At 37.1% G+C, this 20,804-nt stretch overlaps 1 protein-coding gene across 1 annotated transcript in view; it reads left to right on the top strand.

Annotated features, from left to right (window-relative positions):
* FBXL13 (F-box and leucine rich repeat protein 13) overlaps window positions 1-20,804 on the top strand; it is a gene marked incomplete at its 5' end in the record, with an annotated part of 221,317 nt that overhangs the window by 183,818 nt on the left and 16,695 nt on the right. Inside the window, one exon of the mRNA XM_081283294.1 lies at window positions 20,579-20,713. Coding sequence (XP_081139420.1) covers window positions 20,579-20,713 — 135 coding nt within the window. The remainder of the gene's footprint in view (window positions 1-20,578; window positions 20,714-20,804) is intronic.

Below are 20,804 nucleotides of genomic sequence, written 5' to 3'. Positions count from 1 at the left end.
CTAGAATTGTCTCACAATTTTCTGAGTTTATAATTGCTTTATTTTGGGATTTGGGACAAATGGAAGTGTTCTCTTTTGCAATCTAATAAAAGAATGTCATCTTGAAAAAAAGTGTGCATACATGCATGTTTATATGTAAATGCATACATAAATGTGTACCTATTGTTTAGTATGTATAAATTAAATGTATAGGCACTTCATGTTTGATTATATGTGTTTACATGTAAATACATAAGCAAATGTAAAACTATATGTTTAATAAGTGTGTGAATTAAGTGTATCTATATATCTTAGTATATATTACATAACATACATATGTCAATGTATGTTTTTTGCATCAAAATTGTGTTTAGAGATGCTATAAGATTGTATTCTGTAATATATATACATGTGTGTATATATATACACATATATAAATGTATGTGTGTGTATATATATGTAAATAAATGTATGTGTATTGTGTGTGTGTGTGTGTGTGTGTGTGTGTGTGTGTGTGCATGTGTTTGCTTTTAAGGCTAAAACCAGTAAATGGTGGTCAGCACTCAAAGAAAAAATTTAAAAATTAGTTTGTTAATGAATTATCTTTAATTTCAAAAATAATCATCCACTTAAATTACAAGACTCTATTTTCTATGGGAGTGTGTGGATTGACTTTCTTAAGGCAAAGATAATGATGTAATATAGGGGATTGGTCTCTGCTGACTGAAGTCTTGATTTTTATACTGATTCTGCCTTCCACATGGCCACATGATCTTATGCAATGTACTTAGCCTCACAATAGTTCGTCACTGTTATAGTGACTACAGTTGTGAAACAGATAGGAGTTAGCATACTAGAGTGGGAGATGGATTTTTTTTGTTAACCTTTCTGTAATGTTTTTCTGTTCAGGACCAGGTAGCTTATATTCTAGACTTTGCAAGCCACATAGTCTCTGTCACAACTGTTCAGCTTTGCTGCTATTGTGTGGGAACAGCCATAGACAATGTGGAAAAAAAATGAGGGTCTGTTTTCCAATAAAACTTTGTTTATGGACACTGGAACTTTATTTATGGACACTGAAATTTAGCTTTATGTAATTTACACATGTTATTAAATATTCTTTTGTTATTTTCCAACCATTTAAAAATATAAAATCCATTCTTGGCATGTAGGCCATACAAAAATAGATGGCAGACCAGGTTTGCCTCACAAGTTATAATTGCCACTCTCTGGTTTAGAGTCAGACAGGACTTTGCAACTTTGGCTCTGTTGGGCTGTGTGACTTTGGGTAAGTTACTTTCTTTCCCTGGGTCTTAAGATTCCTCATTCATAAAAATGAGTATAATTTAAAAATATTCTTTAGGTTGTATTAAATGATATAAAATATCTAAGTACTTGGTATGATTCCTGACACAGAGTAAGTGTGTATTACTGTTGTTATTGTTCTATATAGTAACCAACATATATTAGTAAGTTTTAAAAAATTGTTAGTATAATAGTTTAATTATTTATACTTAGTAAAACACAGGTAATCTCAACAGCCAGTGCTCTTCACAAAAGGATAATTTGGAGTATGCTCTTCAAAGAAATAATTGACTCATTTTGGGGCATCCAGTGTTGGCCAGCACTGCAGAAGGGCTGGCAAGCACACGACCTTTGTGCTCTCTAAAGTGCAGCCTGGTGGGCTATGCTCAATAAGTGGGGGTCTGTGACTGCTCCAGAGTTCAGGTACTTTGGTCATGTCCATTCAGAAATTTCTTAAGTGTCCTTAGTAAAGTAGGATATTATTTGCAATTACCAAATTAGAAATAATTTAGATGATCAGGCCCCTCTAATGTCCTCGTGTAAGACCATCTAAAACGGTCTCATTTCAGATTAATTAATTTTGTGAAAATGTACTCTCTTGTTCAGTGATTGACCTGAGCATTTTTTTTATTGGACTTTCTATGTAGTAGATGCTGAAATCATCTATATTTGTAAAAAGAACCAAAATCATTATAGATTTTTGTAAGTGATGAGGCAAGCTTTAGTGGGCTAGGCACATTTATAAGAAGAAAAATCTAATATCATGTGGCAATTTCAAACTAACATTAATTTAGCATCTACTACATATTAGGCTTTGTTGTATTTTCTATGTATCAATTATCTACCTTATGAGTTAGTAATACTTTTAATTACATTTTAAAGACTAGGTTCATAGAAGTTAGAAATGTTTCCCCAAGACATGAAATAAGTAAGCACATAACCTACAGTATAAAATGTCTAATTCCAAAGTGACTCCTTTAGTCATTATGTTGTGATAAAAGCATGTAGAAAGTTATGGAAGGATTCAAATGAGGTACCTAATCCAGCATGGGAATGCCAGGGAGTTTATCTGTCAGAAAATCTTTTAAGTAAATAACATGGAAGATTGATTGAAGGGCAAGGGGAAGAAAAGAAAGCATCAACAATGAAGGTAAATGTAAGCTAAGAGGGTTATTACCCAGGGAAGAGAAGATGGCAACTGAACACAAGAGGACATTTAAATAGAAAAAAAATCATGGAATTAGTGATATTTTGGATGTGGGATGAAGGTGAAGAGGTGGTTAAAATGATGTCCGTTCATCTGACTTGGCTGCCTGGGAGGTTGGTGGTACCCCCATTTTTCAGGAACTTTTCCATAGCCAAGCAGAACTTATGAGCTACCAAGTCCCATTTTGGCATTTATTGTTGTACTTTCTTTTCCTATGAATGTGTGATTTATAATATATAAATGTGGTCTTTGTCTCCATATCCTGGTACAGCTCACCTAAACCCTTTGTAACCTCCTGAGCAATAAGGGTACTCATCATTTGTTCTAATATTTGTTTCCACAGAACTCCTAGAGGAACTTATGGTTCCTTGTTGGGGGCTGGTCACCAGAAAGGCCAAACCATAATTAGAAGCTTACCACTTTAACCTCAACTCCCATCCTCTGGGAAAGGGGAAGGAGCTTGAGATTGAGCTAATAACTGATCATGGCTATGTTAAAAAAATATCCCTGAACTATGGGGTTTGGAAAACTTCCAGGTTGATGAACATATTCATAGAGTTGGTGATATATGCCCCAACTCTATGGGGACAGAAGCTCCTGCACTCAGGACCTTCCAGGTCTTTCCTATGTACCTCTTCATCTGGTTGCTCATCTCTGTCCTTTATCATATCCCTTATTATATAAAAATCAGGTAAATGGGTCTCCTTGAGTTCTCCGAGCTGTCCTAGCAAATCTCAGAAAGTGATTGTGTGAACCCCATTTGTATCTGATCCATCAGATATACGGTGACAACCTGAGACTTGCAATTGGCAACTGAAGTGGGGATTGGGTTCTTAAACTGTGGGATTTACACTGATTCTAGTTAAGTATCAGAATTAAGTTACATTGTGGGGCTGGGGTTGTGGCTCAGTGGTAGAATATTTGCCTAGCACATGTGAGGCACAGGATTCGATTCTCAGCACCACACTAAAACAAACAAGAAATAAATAATCAAATCAAATAAAGAAATTGTGTCTAACTACAACTGAAAATATTTTTTAAAAAACAATTAAGTTACATTATGGAACTCAGCTGAGAATTGATCCGTGTGTGCAAAAACCACACATCTGGTGTTAGGTGTTGGAATTATTGAGAGTGATATGTGTATGTACAGAAAAAAGTTCAATTTTTTTCCTATAAAAAAGTGATTCTGCTGGGTGTGGTGGCACACACCTTAATCCCAGTGGCTTGGGAGGCCAAGGTAAAAGGATCCTGAATGCAAAGCTAGCCTCAGCAACATAGCAAAGCCAGAGCAACTTAGTGAGACCTTGTCTCAAAATAAAAAATAAAAAGAGTTGAGGATGTGGCTCAGTGGTTAAGTGCCCCTGGGTTCAATCCCCATACAAAAAAAAAAAAAAAAATAGAAAACCTGATTCTGAGTGTGTTTCTTCTAAGCTCCCTTCACATTAGCCTTTTAGGTAAGTCTTTAAAGCTTCCCTTCTCCCACACAGTCTACAGGATTGTGGCAGCTGAAGGCAGGCTAAGGAAACTCTGTTGGAATTTGTTTCTAATTTTACTTTATTTACAGGTAATTTGAAAGTTGTAGTATTCTCTATCTCTTAGTCATGAAGAATATATGAGTCTTGTGCAGTTTTATTTGTTCTCTCTGGAAATCTTGTGGTTTGGAGAGGAGGAAAAGATTTAGACTTAGATAAACTGTCAACTTTCTCTAAACCAAAACATAACCCCTCCTATCTTTTGTTAATTATGAAAAAAATATCTCTAATACAGACAGACATGTTTAAAAAAAAAAAACACTCCAGAACCAAAATGCAGTGGGTTGTATGCTTTACTGAGCTTTTGTGTTGCTATGACTAAAATACCTGACAAGAACAACTTAGAAGAGGGAAAGTTTATTTGGGGCTCAGTTTCAGAGGTCTCTCTCTTCAGACAGCTGACTCCATTGCTCTGGGCCCAAGTAAGGCAGCACATCATTGAGGAAGGGCCCAGCAGGGGAAAACATCTCAGCTCACGATGGGATCAGAAAGTGGTGGGTAAGGGGCCACAGAGCAGACACACCCTTCCAGGGCACACCCCTAGTGATCCACCTCCTCCAGCCATGCCCCACTTGCCTACAGTTTCTACCTAGTCCATTCATAATATGATGAACTGATTAGGTTACAGTTCTCATAATCCAATAATTTCACATTTCTACCTTAACATAGGGACTTTGGGGGGACATCTCATATCCAAAGCATAATATTCTGCCCCTGACCCCCAAAATTTCATGTCTATCTCACAATGCAAAATAGATTTAGTCCATCTCTAAGAGTTCCATAGTCTCAACAGTGTCAGCATTCCTCAAAAGTCCAAGTCCAAAGTCTCCTTCTGAGACTGAAGAAAAATTCTTGAGTTAGACTCTGTAAAAATAAGAAACAAGTTACATATATCCAATATACAGTGTCACAGGGTAAACATTCCAATTCCAAAAAGGAGGAATGGGGGCATGGAAAGAAGGGGCCAAAGTAAGACTGAAACCCAGCCAGGCAAACAGGTCCCCTAATTCCATATACAGCATCTGGGACACATGAGTAGGAGATGTATTCTCCAAAGGGCTTGGACAGCCCCACCCCTTTGGTCTTGTCAGTTTCAGCACAAATGTGTTCTCTCTTCTAGCCTGACTCTCCATAGCCAGCAGCTTTTCTTGGTAGACAGTTCATGTTACTGGCATCTCTTAATTCCTGGGGTCTCCATTCCAGCTTCAGATTTACCTTCACAGCTTCATGCATATCTCTCTCAGGGACAGCTTGAAGGGACTCTGACCTGCTACACTTTGCCTGGCCTCCCAGGCCTGCCTTTGAAATTTCATTGATAGTCTCCATGACTTTTTACTTTGGCATCCTGCCTTCCTGAAGAACTGGCACCACATTGGTGATGCTCTGGTCTATGGTTACAGTGCCCTCTGAGTCCTGTGTGACTCAGTATGAGGCAATAACTTCCTAGGCTCTCCTGGGCAAGTAGGATGCCCCCATGATCTCTTCTCAAAGGAATCTTCTTTTGTATATCCTGGAGCCTGTAGTGGGCCTGAGATGCTCTGAGGCATCTTTCTTATTATCTCTGCACAAAATACTTAGCATCTCTGTAGGAGATTTAATCTCTTCAATAAGCACACTTTCCTTGGACCCAACTCTACATGCACTTTTCTAGCCAAACGGTAAATTTTAAAATCCTTTAGCCCTGTTTTCTGCTCTTGATTCTTGCTGTAAACCAGGCTAAAAGCTGCCAGCAATATCCATGCTACTGACTGAATATTGTGCTGCCTTGAAATTTCCTCTGCCAGATTAGTTAGCCCATCACTTTTAAATTTGGCCTCACACAGTCTCAGGACATGTGAAAAATGTGGACAACTTCTTTGCCAGAATATAATATGAGTGGCCTCTAGTTTAACTCCCCTAGAGCCCTCATGAGTATAATCCTCATTCTTGTCAGCATTCTGGTCTTCTGAATTCCCACCAGAATCACCCGTTAAACTCCACTTACAACATTTTAAATATTTTTCAGCTTGTATCTCTCAACTTCTTAAAACTTCTCCCACAAGCCAGCTCCAAAGGGTTCTGAACCACATGGTCAGGTTAGTCACAGCAACAGCTTCACTTCTTGGTACCAATTTCTGTTTTAGTCAGTGTTCACATCACTGTGACCAAAATGCTCAACAAGAACAACTTAGAGGATGCAAAGTTTATTTGGGGCACATGGTTTCAGAGGTCTCAGTTCATAGATGTTCAACTCCATTGCTCTGGGCACAAGATGAGGCAGCACATCATGGGGAGAAGGCCAGAGGAAAGCTGCTTAGTTCATGGTGAGGTCAGGAAGCTTGGGGCAGCGGGGGACAAGGGGCTACAGGGAATATGTGTCTTTACAGAGTATGCCCTCGGTGACCCACCTCCTCTAACCATGCCACACCTGCCTACAGTTACCACCCAGTCCATTTATACTAGGATAGACTCGTTAGGTTATAGCTCTTACAATCCAATCATTTCACAGTCCTGTGTCAATACAGGAGCTTTTTAGAGATACCTCATAACCAAATCATAGCAATTGTATTTATAACTGCACAAGAGAAATGGCCAGCTTCATCTGCTGTCTTATGTCTTTTCTGCCTGGCTTGTACCTGATTTTCTGGTATCTTGCAAATGGCAGTACTATGACTTTTAAAGATACAGCTTGGATAAATGTCATGTTCTTTGGTGACTACAAAGGTATCTGACAGTGTTTTTTTCATGGGATATCAGCAGCAGGAGAAATACTAGAATCTCCACTTCCCTCGTTATCCTTTCAGGGCCCCTTCTTTATGAGAACTTCAAACTTGCCCTGGCGGCTTAGATATTGAAAATTACATGTTTCTCTTTCCTTTAATATCCAGTATGTTTTGATCTCTTATTACTCATTATTTTATATTATAAGCTTGTGATTTTTCTTTTCTATTTGATCATTAGTAACAATTTTGTCTTGATTTACACATATACAGGAAGGTAGACAAGAGGACTCAAGGAATAAGGAGTTGGAAGAGCAGCCATGTTGGACAGATTGTGAACTGCTTCATAGTTGGGAGACTAGGAGAGCAAGATTCATTGCTGTTTATTTGACTTTCAGTGGGAGTCATGTTTAGGAAGTCAAGTAGTTGTGTCCATGTGGTGCTACTGGCAAAATGTAAGTGGGAGTTGGCAGTTCAGAGTTCTCAGTCTTGTGCACTGAACTATCTGTGCTAGAAACGGAAACCCTTGGAACTACTATAGACCTACATAGAAACTCAGGTCACAAAGGTCCAGAAGACGAGCTCCAGTGACACAATCCACACACAGTCCTTATGAGAAAGATCCAGAAAGACCTACTTCATTCAGCCACAGTCTGTCTGAGTCTTCCTCCCCCAGAGTGGTCTATGGCCTTTGGACAGCCTGTATTTTATTCTCTCTAGAGTATAAGAAAATCTGGGTGTGGTGGCACATGCCTGTAATCCTAGTAGCTTGGGAGGCTGAGACAGGAGGATCAAAAGTTCAAAGCCAGCCTCAGCAACTTAGCAAGGCCCTAGATAACTATCTTTAAAACTTAAAAAAGGGGGGGGGGCGCTGGGGATGTTGCTCAGTGGTTAGGCTTGCCAATGGATTCAATCCCTGATACAAAAAATTAAAATTAAAAAAAATGTTGAGTTTATGATCCCAAACAGCAAACACTGAATTACTCTCTCATGGATCTTTTCTGATCTTAAATATTTACTTTGAATCACTAAACTTTCTAACTAGTTACAAAATGTTGTTTATACAATAGTCTCATTAATCATTTTTATCAGTTGATAGACTCCACCCCAAAACTGCTAAACGAAAACTGATTTCAGTAGCTGTTGACACATACTGACTCATAATACCAAAGATGGATTAGATGTGTTGGCACCACATAACAACGATTTTTTGAAAATTCAACATTGATATCTATTTTGTTTCCAAGATGAAGTCATTCAATAATAATTATCAAAGCATGAGACTTCAATAACTCCATCTCTTCTCCAGGGATAAGGTTATGTTCATGGGTTGCAAGGGAGGCAACAGAGGATTCCTTTCCAAAATGGCCTTAATCATTGGTTTTTGCTGCAGCAAAACTTTGAAATCTCCTGTATGGGACGGTGGAACATTCAAATCCTGAAATTTGGACCCTTTATCTTTTGGCCCTACTGCTCAGAAAGTCATTAATATCATCCAATACTCCAGGTTAGAAGTGGAAAAAAATGGACAAAAAGGTCTATAATGAAGATCACAAAGGGTCTCAGGCTTACAATTATTTTACAGAGTCGTAGGACAGGGAACTAAGGAATTCCTCTAGCAGAATTAAGGAGACAATCTCTTAGCACCTTGTGGAAAAGCAAGCCCCATGAAACCTGGAAAAATTAAGAGCTTCATTACAGAAATATGTGCTATGACTATCCATGCCAAGAATGGTCTCCTAAACTTTACAATCAAATAGCATACCCCCAGGAGACTTAAAGCACCTGCAATCAACTGGGAGTCACAACTGCTGCCAAGATCCCAGGGCATTATTCTTTCTTCAGAGGTTTTGACAAAACAAACAAACTCAGTATTCTCTGTTTCTCTTGACCCTGTTCTAGTATGTTCTGGCAATTCGACAAAATTAGAAATCTGCCAGACTTCAAAGGATATGAGATTTGACAGTTCGTCAGTTTCTCATAGTCTGTAAGGTTCCAGGGGATTCTGGAGCCATGGGTACCATGTTTTCTTGGCTAAGAAGCAGCTGAAGCTGAGAACACATCACGGCAGTCCTGGCTTCTTGCCCACTCCCACTGAGGAGAATCACTCTGACAACTGCAATTCTGCTGAAGCTGCTAAATCACTGTGCACATCTGCTATTTTCATATTGTGCATTCACCAATAAGAACTACATGAGAATGTGTTAAAAGGCAGATAATCCCTGGGAGTCCTCTTCCACCCCTTAAGCTACCCCTGGAACATTAGTTTATCATGTAAGATGGAAGTGAAGCAAAGCCTGTCAGATTGTCTGAAGGCAAAAAATAAAAAAGCAGGGAAATTGAATATCAGAAATCTACTTTCCTACTAATAATGAGTTTATGCTTCTTAAAACTCACTGGCCAATCTGTTTTTGTAATATATATGTTTTACTATTCTCTTTAGTTATACATGACAGTAGAATGAATTTTGATATATCATACATGCATGGAATATAACTTCCCATCATTGTGGTTGTATATGATGTGGAGTTACACTGGTCGTGTATTCAAATATAAACATAGGAAAGTTATGTCCAGTTTATTCTACTGGCTTTCCCATTCCATCCTCCTCATTATGCCTTTCCAATTGGGTAAACCTCTACTCCTCCCTCCTTGCCACATATTGTGAGTCAGCATCCACATATCAGAGAAAACATTGGCCTTTGGTTTTTTGAGGTTGGCTTATTTCATTTAGCACAATAACCTCCAGTTCCATCCATTTACTGGCAAATGCCATAATTTCATTCTTCTTTATGGCTAAGTAATATTCCATTGTAAATATATAGCACGTTTTCTTTATCCATTCTTGTATTCAAGGGTATCTAGGTTGGTTTCATAGCTTAGCTATTGTGAATTGAGCTGTTATGAACGTTGATGTGGCCACATCACATAGTATGCTGATTTTAGTCCTTTGGGGGAAATGCCGAGGAGTGGGGTAACTGAGTCAAATGGTGGTTCCATTCCAAGTATTATGCAAAATCTCCAAACTGCTTTCCAGAGTGGTTGTACCAATTTGCAGTACCACCAGCAATGCATGAGTGTACTTTTCCCCCACATCTCACCAACATTTATTGTTGCTTGTATTCTTGATAATTGCCATTCTGATTAAAGTAAGATGAAATCTCAGTATAGTTTTGATTTGCATTTCTCTAATTGATAGTGATATTAAACATTTTTTCATGTTTGTTGATCATTTGTATTTCTTTTGTGAAGTGCCTTTTCTGTACCTTTGCCCATTTATTGATTGGGTTATTTATTTTTTTGGTGTTAAGTGTTTTGAGTTCTTTATACATCCTGTAGATTAATACTCTATCTGAGGCACAGGTGGCAAAATTTTTCTTGTGAATTTGCTGTGAAGAAGATTTTTAGTTTGATACAATCCCATTTATTGATTCTTGATTTTACCTCTTGTGCTTTAGGAGTATTGTTGAGGGTGCTGGGTCCTAAGCTGACATGATGGAAATTTTTGGCCTACTTTTTCTTCTAGTAGGCACAGGGTCTCTTGTATAATGCCTAGTAGGTCCTTGATGCACTTAGAGTTGAGTTTTGTGCAGGATGAGAGATAGGGGTCTAATTTCATTTTATTACATATGAGTTTCCTGTTTTCCCAGCACCATTTGTTTGAAGAGGCTATCTTTTCTCCAGTGTATGTCTTTGGTGCCATTGTGTAGTATGAGATAACTGTATTTATGTGGATTTGTCTCTGTGTCTTCTATTCTGTTATTGGTCTTCATTTATGGTTTGGGGCCAATACCATGCCATTTTTGTTACTAGAGCTTTATAGTATAATTTAAGGTCTTGTATTGTGATGTCTCATGGTTTACTCTCCTTGTTGAGAATTGCTTTGTCTATTTGGGGTCTCTTATTTTTTCAAATGAATTTCATAACTGCTTTTTCTGTTTCTATGAAGACCATCATCAGACCCTTAATAGAAATTGCATTAAATCTCTGTAGAGCTTCTGTTAGTAGGGCCATTTTGACAATATTAATTCTGCTTATCCAAGAGCATGGGACCATCATCTAAGGTCTTCTTTAATTTCTTCCTTTAACATTCTGTAGTTTTTATTGTAGAGGTTTTTTCACCTGTTTTGTTAGAGTGATTCCCAAATATTTTATTTTCTTTGAGGCTATTGTGAATGGGATAGTTTTCCTAATTTCTCTTTCAGTTGATTCATCACTGATGCAATTGATTTATAGGTGTTGATTATAGTCTGTTACTTTGCTGAATTCATTTATGACTGGTGAAGTTTTTTGGGTCTTCTAAATATGTAATTATGTGTCAGCAAATAGGGATAGTTTGAGTTCTTTTTTTCCTATTTGTATCCCTTTAATTTCTTTCTTCTAATTGCTCTGGATAGAATTTCCACGAGTATATTGAATAGAAGTGGTGAAAGAGGTTTTTTTGTTCCAGTTTTTAGCAAGAATACTTTCAATTTTTCTCCATTTAGAATTGCCGCAGTCTGGCTGGGCACAAAATCACGAGCCACTCACACCTTGTAGATTCAAACAGCAACTCTTTATTCTCGAACTGTCACCAGCACTCTACACACAGGTTCTGGGCAAAATCCACGTTCTGGGCAAAATCCACCGGGCTCTGAATCCCAAATACTCTCTGAATCCCAGGAGAACTCAACGGGAACTCAAGGAGCGGGTGCGCCTGAGGCAGCAGGATACGCCCTATTCCCAGCAGGGTACACCTTAAACCTGGAACCGCCCTAAACCCAAGGAGCAGATATTCCCTAAACCCTGATCCGCCCTAAACCTGGATCCGCCCTGGTCCTTGAGCAAGGTCACCTTACTCAAGCATACTGCAATGTCACTGCAAATGACCTGGGTCCAAAGGCAAGCCCATTTCCACAATGGAGAGTCCTTCCTCTAAGCAACATGGAGTAGGCTGACAAAGAAATTGCCAGCGTCATTCCTACTTGGCAATGGCTCTCAGCATAGAATGATGTTGGTCTTGGGTTTGGCCTATATAGCTTTTATAATGTTGAGGTATGTTCCTACTATCCCTAATTTTTCTAGTGTTTTACACATAAATGGATACTGTATTTTATCAAAGTTTTTTTCTACATCTGTGAGATAATCATGTGATTCTAGTCTTTCAGTCTATTGGTGTGATGAATTGTGTTTATTGATTTTTGTATGTTGAACCAACCTTGCATCCCTTCCTATCTATTTTTGATCCCTCTTCTATGTCATACCTGGAATTTGCTCATTTGCCTAACCTGACATGGGAAGAGTGCCCTTGGCACGTCTTAAAGAGCTATAATTCATCATGTTATGTTTCCTAATAATATTCTCCATCAATTCAGTTTAATTTTGTTTGTTACATTTTCTCCATCCTAAAGCCCTGATTCATCATGTTGAAGGTCATGCTCCTAGGTCTTAAAGTAGCAGGCAGGATTGTTCCAGGATCTCTCTGGGTCCACTGTTGACAGACAAAAGCCAGCATTTATATAGAGTGCTATTTCTGCTAAGGGATTTTATAATACATGTGTTCTCTCTATCTTCAAATAACCCTTTGGGATATATAGGTTTTGTTTTTATTCTCCTCTTCAAGATGAGGAACTTTAAGGTCAAATGACTTAAGTACACAGATACAACTTCAGATTCCAGGTCATGTACTTTTCTCCCAGACTTAATTAGATCATTATTTATTCTTTTAAGTCCCCAAATGGAGTGATGAAGAGGGAGGTCAAAAAAGTCATCAAACAATGATTGATGAACTCATTGTTTCTTAGAAAGTCTTAAATAGGAGGGTCACAGGAGGAGGCTGTGACTTTGTTCTTAGAGTAAACGTTTTGTATTCCCATTTTCTTGAGAAAGTATAAGAAAAAGGAAAAACAAATGTGATGTCTGACTGCATAAATACAAATCTATCCACTCTTTCAGGCTGATTTTTATGACTTATATAATTTTCCTGCCCTTCTCATCAGATAGAGGCTCCTAGGGGAAGTGCCAGGTAATTGGGCCATTGACATTAATTTTTAAAAAATTTATCTTAAATGGAAAAAAATGCTGTACAATCGCACATACCTGTAATCCCAGTGGCTTGGGAGATTGGGGCAAGAGGATTGCAATTTCAAAGCCAGCCTCAGCAACTTAGCAAGATCCTGTCTCTAAAAAGGCTGGGAGTGTGGCTTAATGGTTGAGTGCCTCTGGGTTCAATCCTTGTTCAAAAAAAAAAAAAAAAAAGAAAGAAAAAAATCTTGGTTATGCCACAGGCCACAAATACAAAACAAAACAAAAAACCTAATTGCCCTTTGTCCAACCCTGGCTTATTTTTATTTTAGAGATAAAATATAAAACTTTGTTTTTTTTTTCAATAAATTCTAATTACCAAATATAATACAAAGATATTTTGCTTTGATGTGTTCCTGGTTATTTTTTCCTTAAATTTTTCTGATATATATCCTCTTTCACTCACTACCCTTTTTTATTCTTTAGCCATCACCCCCATAACATTCCATATTTTAAGTAGAATTCCCTTCTTTTTACCAAATGCCCAGGATCTGTGCCAACATTAATCCACCAAAATTTATCGATAACCCAACGTGTACTATTGAGTAGGTATCCTCAGAGTAAGCAAATGAATAAGATGATATATTTTAGTGTGACAAGAACATATTAGAACTTCTAGAACTTTTATTTAGATTTATTTTTATCATATACATTTGTTCATTTATATGTTTATAATATTTAAAATATTTAAACAGTTTGATATCATTCTAATTTACAAAGTACATTAATATAAATTTATTGAAAGTACACTCTCAAAATATTTTTACCATGGTGTTCATGATTTTAAAAATTTGGCAACCAGAGCCACAGGGAAAATTTTGACAAATATTACTAGTTACTATTTATTGACTACCTACTATGTGCAAGATACTATTCAATTGTTTTATTCATATTAACTTAGTTAATATCCTCAACAACTCTACGAAGTGGGTGCCTTAGTAAGGTATTATGCTATTCCTATGTTGCAGAAGAGAACATTAAGGCCTAGAAAGGTTGAGTGTCTTATTCAGAGACAAAGGACTTCTGGTTGCAGGATTTGAACTCAGGCCAGCAGGCCCTCAGACCTTGCTCTTAACCAACCCTGTACACTGCCCTTGGCAGTTAGTGAACCGAGTGAAATATAGGACCAGACAATGTTCTGAGGGCCTTCTGCCCTCTATGGGAATTCATTATCCTCAGATGTGCTCAGAAGAACTCTCCATTCCCTTTAGACACTCTCCCATCTTGAATAAGTGTACAGGCCAGGTGTTGGGGCTACAAAGATAAATTGGGCATCGATTCTGTCCTCAAAAAGCTACAGTCAATGAAGAAGATAAGATAGTTTCATAAAAATTATAATGGGAGCAGAAAGACTCTGGAAGAGGCATTTCTGCCACATGAGGAATTGGGAATTCTTTATAGAGAAAGCTACATTTCAGCTTTGCCACTGATTTAGCATACACCTTGGACCAATTATTGTGCCTCAGATTTTCCATGGATGAGCTAAAGCTAAAGCTTCTTCCCTCGATCACCATATAATTTTGTAGTACATTTCATTATGAGAGTATCTTTGGGAATACTTGCTTTGGGTCTTGGCCTTTCCCTTTTTCCCTTTCGTTGAGTCCTTCACACATAGAAAAACTGGATGCTCCTGTGATGTTGGGCCTAGCTAGGTCTTTGTTCAGCCTGGTTTCCTGACAGGGAGGGTGGGAGACAGGAGGGGCATCTCGCCAGGAGAGTCCTCAGGCTCCTCTGCAGACTGGGTTTTGTTGCCCAGGCCATGACCATACCTACCCTCTCCAGTGCCTGGTGGGAAGAACACCATCTTTGGTGGACTGTACCTCTACACTTCATAGGATAGAAGACCTAAGAAACTGCAGTTTTATATTTAATTTATAACTTAAAATTGTGAAAGTTGTATTTTTAGCCTTTAAAGCAGCCCAAAATAGCCTTCATTATAAAAATTGGTTCTTGAAAGCATAATATTTTACCAGTTATGAACTGACAAAGGGAAAAAACAAACCAACTTTCCAGTAGAACTAATCAGGACCTAATTCGGCAAACAATCAACAGAATGTGTCATGAGTATGAACCATGAAATGAGCTTTTTGAAGGCTAAGAACTGCCACCTGTCGAGGTGGTTTAAGTCAGGATGTTGGCGGAAATCATTATTGTGACCATCAACAACTGTGAGTGAAAGTCTCCTCTACATACCCAATATAGGAATGTAGTCAGTAAACCCCCGCACTGTGACTCAGCTCAGAAGACACAGAGAAGAAATGATTTAACTCACTAGGAGCTGTGGAAGTTTTCTTTAACATTATTAATCCAGAGCAAAATTGGCTGATATGGGATGAGAGTCAAACTTGAGAATTTTTGCATTTTCTCTCCATCCTCACTATAAAAGCCTCTGACTTGGAAGAAGCTTAGTGAGCATTTTCCAAGAAAAGAAAATAAATGGCATTGATATATGAATCATTCTGTAGCAGTGGAGCCAGAGTGCATAGGATAAATTTATCTGTGGGGGAAAATGAGATTTCATGAGTGATTGTAGACTTAAGTCCTTAACATGACTTGCGTGTCTCTTAAGGAAAATGTGAATTACTAGAGACGAAAGGTTCTTAGTTCTCGATTTGCAACTTATTTAGCCTACACGTTGGACTAATCATTGTGCCTCAGATTTTCCATGGATGAGAATGCTACCATGCATGTATCAAGTTGTGTATGACAAATGATTTATTGCTACCATGCATGTAGCTTATAGTCATTTTATAAGTTATTTAATTTAAAACATTGGAGAAATTGTTTCAAAGGATATTAAGAGCTTTGAAAATGTATAAAGCAGATACTGCTGAAGAGGGTTTAATTTCCCTTTAAAGCTGCTCTTCTTTCAGTAAATTATTCTTAAAGTTTAAATATTTTTTCTTGCTATCAATTTGCTCTGGTTCCTCAAACTCTATCCATTCTCTAAGTAGAAAACAATGTTATCTTGTTCCCTGCAACATTCTTATATTATTAAAACAGACTTCTTAATTTTCTGGAAGACACTTATATAGGATCAACCAACTAGCTGGTAATTATTGAGAATTTACTATCTTCTAAACATTATGCTTGTGAGGGGGTATTAAAACTAGCAGAGTTACAGACAGTACCACAAGACTTACTGAATTCTTATTGAAAAGACTATGAATCTCTGAGTTCAGATTCAAGGCCATTGATTCCAAGCATTTGAAGATAGCTTCCCTTCTGTGTCATTCTGGGTGTGCCCCCAAGGCTTTTTTTTTTTTTTTTAATCTCCAGTGTTACAGACCTGACTAGTAGTTGTTTCCAATTTTCGACATCATGTAGGTGCTAGACAAGACAGATTTCCATGAAAGTCATAATGCAAGAATGAGTCAAATACTGTGAGTGCTGAATCAGGTGAAAAAGACAATTTTGTATGAGATCACATTAAATAATTATTACTGTTTGCTGTTGTTATCAGAAAAAGATGATTTAAGGTTAAATGACCTATATCTTTTGGTTTTTCTGAAAGCATAAGTGATTATTATTGTTGTTATTATTATGTCATACAAAAATCCCAGTAAGAGTTAACATTTATTTTATTCTTTTTAATGATTTTACATTTTTTAAATTTCCAACTTTTTATTGATTTTTTAAATATATAACAACAGAATGCATTACAATTCATATTATACATATAGAGCACATTTTTTCATATCTCTGATTGTATATAAAGTATGTTCACACCAATTCGTGTCTTCATATATGACTTTGGATAATGATGTTCATCACATTCCACCATCATTTCTAACCCCATGTCCTCCTTCCACCCCTCTGCCCTATCTAGGGTTTGTCTATTCCTCCCATGCTGCTCCTCCCTACCCTACTAGGAATCAGACTCCTTATATCAGAGAAAACATTCAGCATTTGTTTTTTGGGGATTGGATAACTTCACTTAGCATTATCTTCTCTAACTCCATCCATTTACCTGCAAATGCTATGATTTTATTCTCTTTTATTGCTGAGTAATATTCCATTGTGTATAAATGCCACATTTTTTATCCATTTATCTACTGAAGGGCATCTGAGTTGGTTCCACAGTTTAGCTATTATGAATTGTGCTGCTAATAATTTTACATTTTTAATTAACAAAATTATATTTATTTATGGAATATAACATGACGTTTCAATATATGAACACATTGTGGAATAGCTACACCAAGCTAATTAACATACCCTTCATCTCACATACTCATTATTTCTCACATTAAAAAAAAATCTACTCTCAGAAATTTTCAAGTATACAATACACTACTATTAACTTTAGTAACCCTGTTTGTTGTACAATAGACCCTTTCCCTCCTAATGGGGAAAAAAATGTATATCATCCTTGATCACATGCCAAGTTAACCTTGTCTGTATGGTTCCAATTTAATGTATGTGTTGCTTAAGCAGTAATTAAAATTCATAGAGGGCTGGGGATGTGGCTCAAGCGGTAGCGCGCCCGTCTGGCATGCAGCGCGGCCCGGGTTCGATCCTCAGCACCACATACCAACAAAGATGTTGTGTCCGCCGAGAACTAAAAAAAAATAAAAAAAAAATATTAAAAAAAAAAAAATAAAATTCATAGAGTGCTTACTATGTGCCAAGCACTAACCAATGTGCTACATATTGTCCCTCAAATAACATTGTATACAATATAAAATTTTATAGATTGTTCAAGAATCTATATTTTGTCAGAAACCATATATGTGTATGTATAATTTCATATCATCTCCACAATCCCTTTTAATATGAATGTTATTTCTGTTTTACCCAATGAGACACCATGGCTTGGAGAGGTGTAGTAACCCACACAGTGGCAGAGCCAGGCTTCTGACCCCACTTTGCATGATGCCACAGTCCCAGTCTTGTCTTCTGTGCTAAATTGCTTCTCCTGATAATTGTCCTTCTTCTATGAACTTACTGAAGAACACTGGGTAACTAGTTCTTTCCAATCTTAGAGCTAAAACAAAAGGAACTAGGCATAAGCAGTATGAGAGAAAACCACAGGTGGTTCTACCTCTAGAGTCAGCCTGATGGCCATGAACTGAGCCAGTAGCCCAGGTCTTTGCCTCAGTTTTAAAAGGAAAATAACAGGCAGACCAATGGACATCCATTTTTACATATAAATAAGGACCACTTCACTAGTAATCCTGTACATTTATTAAAATTTAATAATTATTATAATTTAATACTTTTAGAACTTGAGCTGTTTTAAAATGAGGCAAAACCTTTGGGAATGATTGAGTATGAAGATAGTTCTAATTCTTGAAATTTGGGCAAAGGACTTTTCTTATAAATATTATCTTGAATAGTTGCTGATTTCCAATTTCTACTTGTCTTGACTTATTAATCTTTCTTTGTAATTACTGTTAGTGTTTACTTTGTGTACCATTTTGTTCTTTTTAAACTGCTGGGTTGTAAACTCTTAACTGTTATTTCCACATGGTTTGTTTGTTTATTTATTTATTTATTTTTTAAAAGAATGTGATTTTTATTCTGAAAATAATGGCGAGCTTTTAACCAGGAAAGCATTCAGATTATATTTATGGTTATTTCCTACAATTTTTAAATTTTATTAATTACTAGTCATATGTGACAACAGAATGCAATTCAACTTATATTACACAAAGAGAGCACAATTTTTCATTGTCTCTGATTGAACCCAAAGTAGAGTCACACCATTCATGTTTTCGTACATGTATTTAGGGTAATGATGTCGGTCTCATTCCACTGTCTTTCCTTCCCCCGTGTCCCCACCTTCCCCTCCCTCCCCTTTGCCCTACCTAAAATTCCTCTATTCCTCCCATGCTCCTTCCCAACCCCCTTTATGAATCTGCATCCTTATATCAGAGAAGACATTCGGCATTTTTTGGGGGGGATTGGCTAACTTCACTTAGCATTATATTCTCCAACTCCGTCCATTTACCTGCAAATGCCATGATTTTATTCTCTTTTAACATATTAATATTCCATTGTGTATATATGCCAAATTTTCTTTATCCATTCATCCACTGAAGGGCATCTAGGTTGGATTCACAATTTAGCTATTGTGAATTGTGCTGCCATAAACATTGATGTGGCTGTGTCCCTGTAGCATGCTGTTTTTAAGTCCTTTGGGCATAGACCAAGAAGTGGGATAGCTGGTCAAATGGTGGTGCCATTCCCAGTTTTCCATAGATTCTCCATGCTGCTTTCCAGATTGGTTGCACCAGTTTGCAGTCCCACCAGCAGTGTAAGAGTGTGCCCTTTGCCCCACATCCTCACCAACACTAGTTGTTCGTATTCTTAATAGCTGCCATTCTGACAGGACAGGAGTGATTTGCATTTCTCTAATTTCTAGAGATGTTGAACTTTTTTTTTTTTTACATATTTGTTGATTGATTGTTTATCATCTTCTGAGAAGTGTCTGTTCAATTTTTTGGCCCATTTATTGATTGCATTATTTGTGGGGTTTTTTTTTATGTTAAGATTTTGAGTTCTTTATATATCCTGGAGATTAGTGCTCTATCTGATGTGTGTATGTGCTACAAATTTGTTCCCATTCTGTAGGCTCTCTATTCACCTCACTGTTTCTTTTGCTGAGAAGAAGCTTTTGATTTTGAATCCATCCCATTCATTGATTCTTGATTTTAGTTCTTGTGCTATAAGAGTCTTATTAAGGAAGTAGGGGCCTAATCTGACATGATGGATATTTGGGTCTACTTTTTCTTCTAATAGGTGCAGGATGTCTGGTTTAATTCCTAGGTCCTTGATGCACTTTGAGTTTTGTGCATGGTGAGAGAGAGGGGTTTAATTTCATTTTATTACATATGGATTTCCAGTTTTTCCAGCACCATTTGTTGATGAGGCTATCTTTTCTCCAAAATATGTTTTTGGCACTTTTGTCTAATATTAGATAACTGTATTTATGTGGGTTTGTCTCTGTGTTCTCTATTCTGTACCACTCTATTTTGGTGCCAATATCATGCCGTTTTTGTTACTACTGCTCTATAGTATAGTTTAAGGTCTGGTATAGTGATGCCACCTGCTTCACTCTTCTAGCTAAGGATTGCTTTAGCTATTCTGGGCCACATGGTCTATTTTTATCACTCAGGTCTCTTTGTTTTTACTGAAAATTAAGAAATACCAAGATAAAAAAGAAGAATTCCTAAGTCCTAATGACTTCCAGGTCTTTTTATAGCCCTAGAAATTTCAGATGAATATTTTGTCATTTCAGAATAATGTGAGAGAATAGATATTATTTTCCTAATTAGAAGAGGAAATGGGGCTCAAGAAAGTGAAGTGACTTGCTAAGTTCTTGGAGGTTATAAATGTTGAAAATGAAATTAAAACTCAAAGAATTCACTTTTTTTCAATTAGCTTCCACTATCAACCCCAGAGATTAGTTTGCCATCTAATCTCACCTCCTGATGTATCTTCCTCTATTTATTTGACTGAATATAACTCTAATAATTATTTATCATATGAGTCAAACTGCTTCAGAGGTAACTTTAGAAAAACTTAATTTTATTAGTAGGATTGAATTTATTACTAAGCTGTCCAACTGATATGTAAATATCTTTTGTTATAAAGAGATTTGGGATGTTATGTTATTTCATTTTGTTTGGGACAATATGGAAACGTTTATATTTGGGAGACTGAAATGTATACTAAGTAAACTGCCATAGGTAAGATGGCTCTAAATATATACAGTGTATATAACATTTGAATAAAGACTAAGTAAAACAAACAAACACCCTCTAACCTAGGGATTTCTCTTGCAGGCATTCTGCAAAAACTCTGTGCTCTTGGAACACTTGGATGTCTCTTATTGTCTCCAGCTGTCAGATGATATTATTAGGACAATAGCCATTTACTGTGTTTGCCTCACATCTCTCAGCATTGCTGGCTGTCCACAGGTATGTGAAGTAGTCAGAGCTCAAACATGTCAAATGGAAGCACTCCAAAGAACCCAGGCAGGGCAGCATTAATGGGCTGGACTCATGGTAG

This window comes from Spermophilus citellus (assembly GCF_964194105.1).
Source record: "Spermophilus citellus genome assembly, chromosome: 3".
Classification (NCBI taxonomy): Eukaryota; Metazoa; Chordata; class Mammalia; order Rodentia; family Sciuridae; genus Spermophilus; species Spermophilus citellus.
Note: the sequence above shows the minus strand (reverse complement) of the source record. Positions and strands in the feature narration are given on the sequence as shown.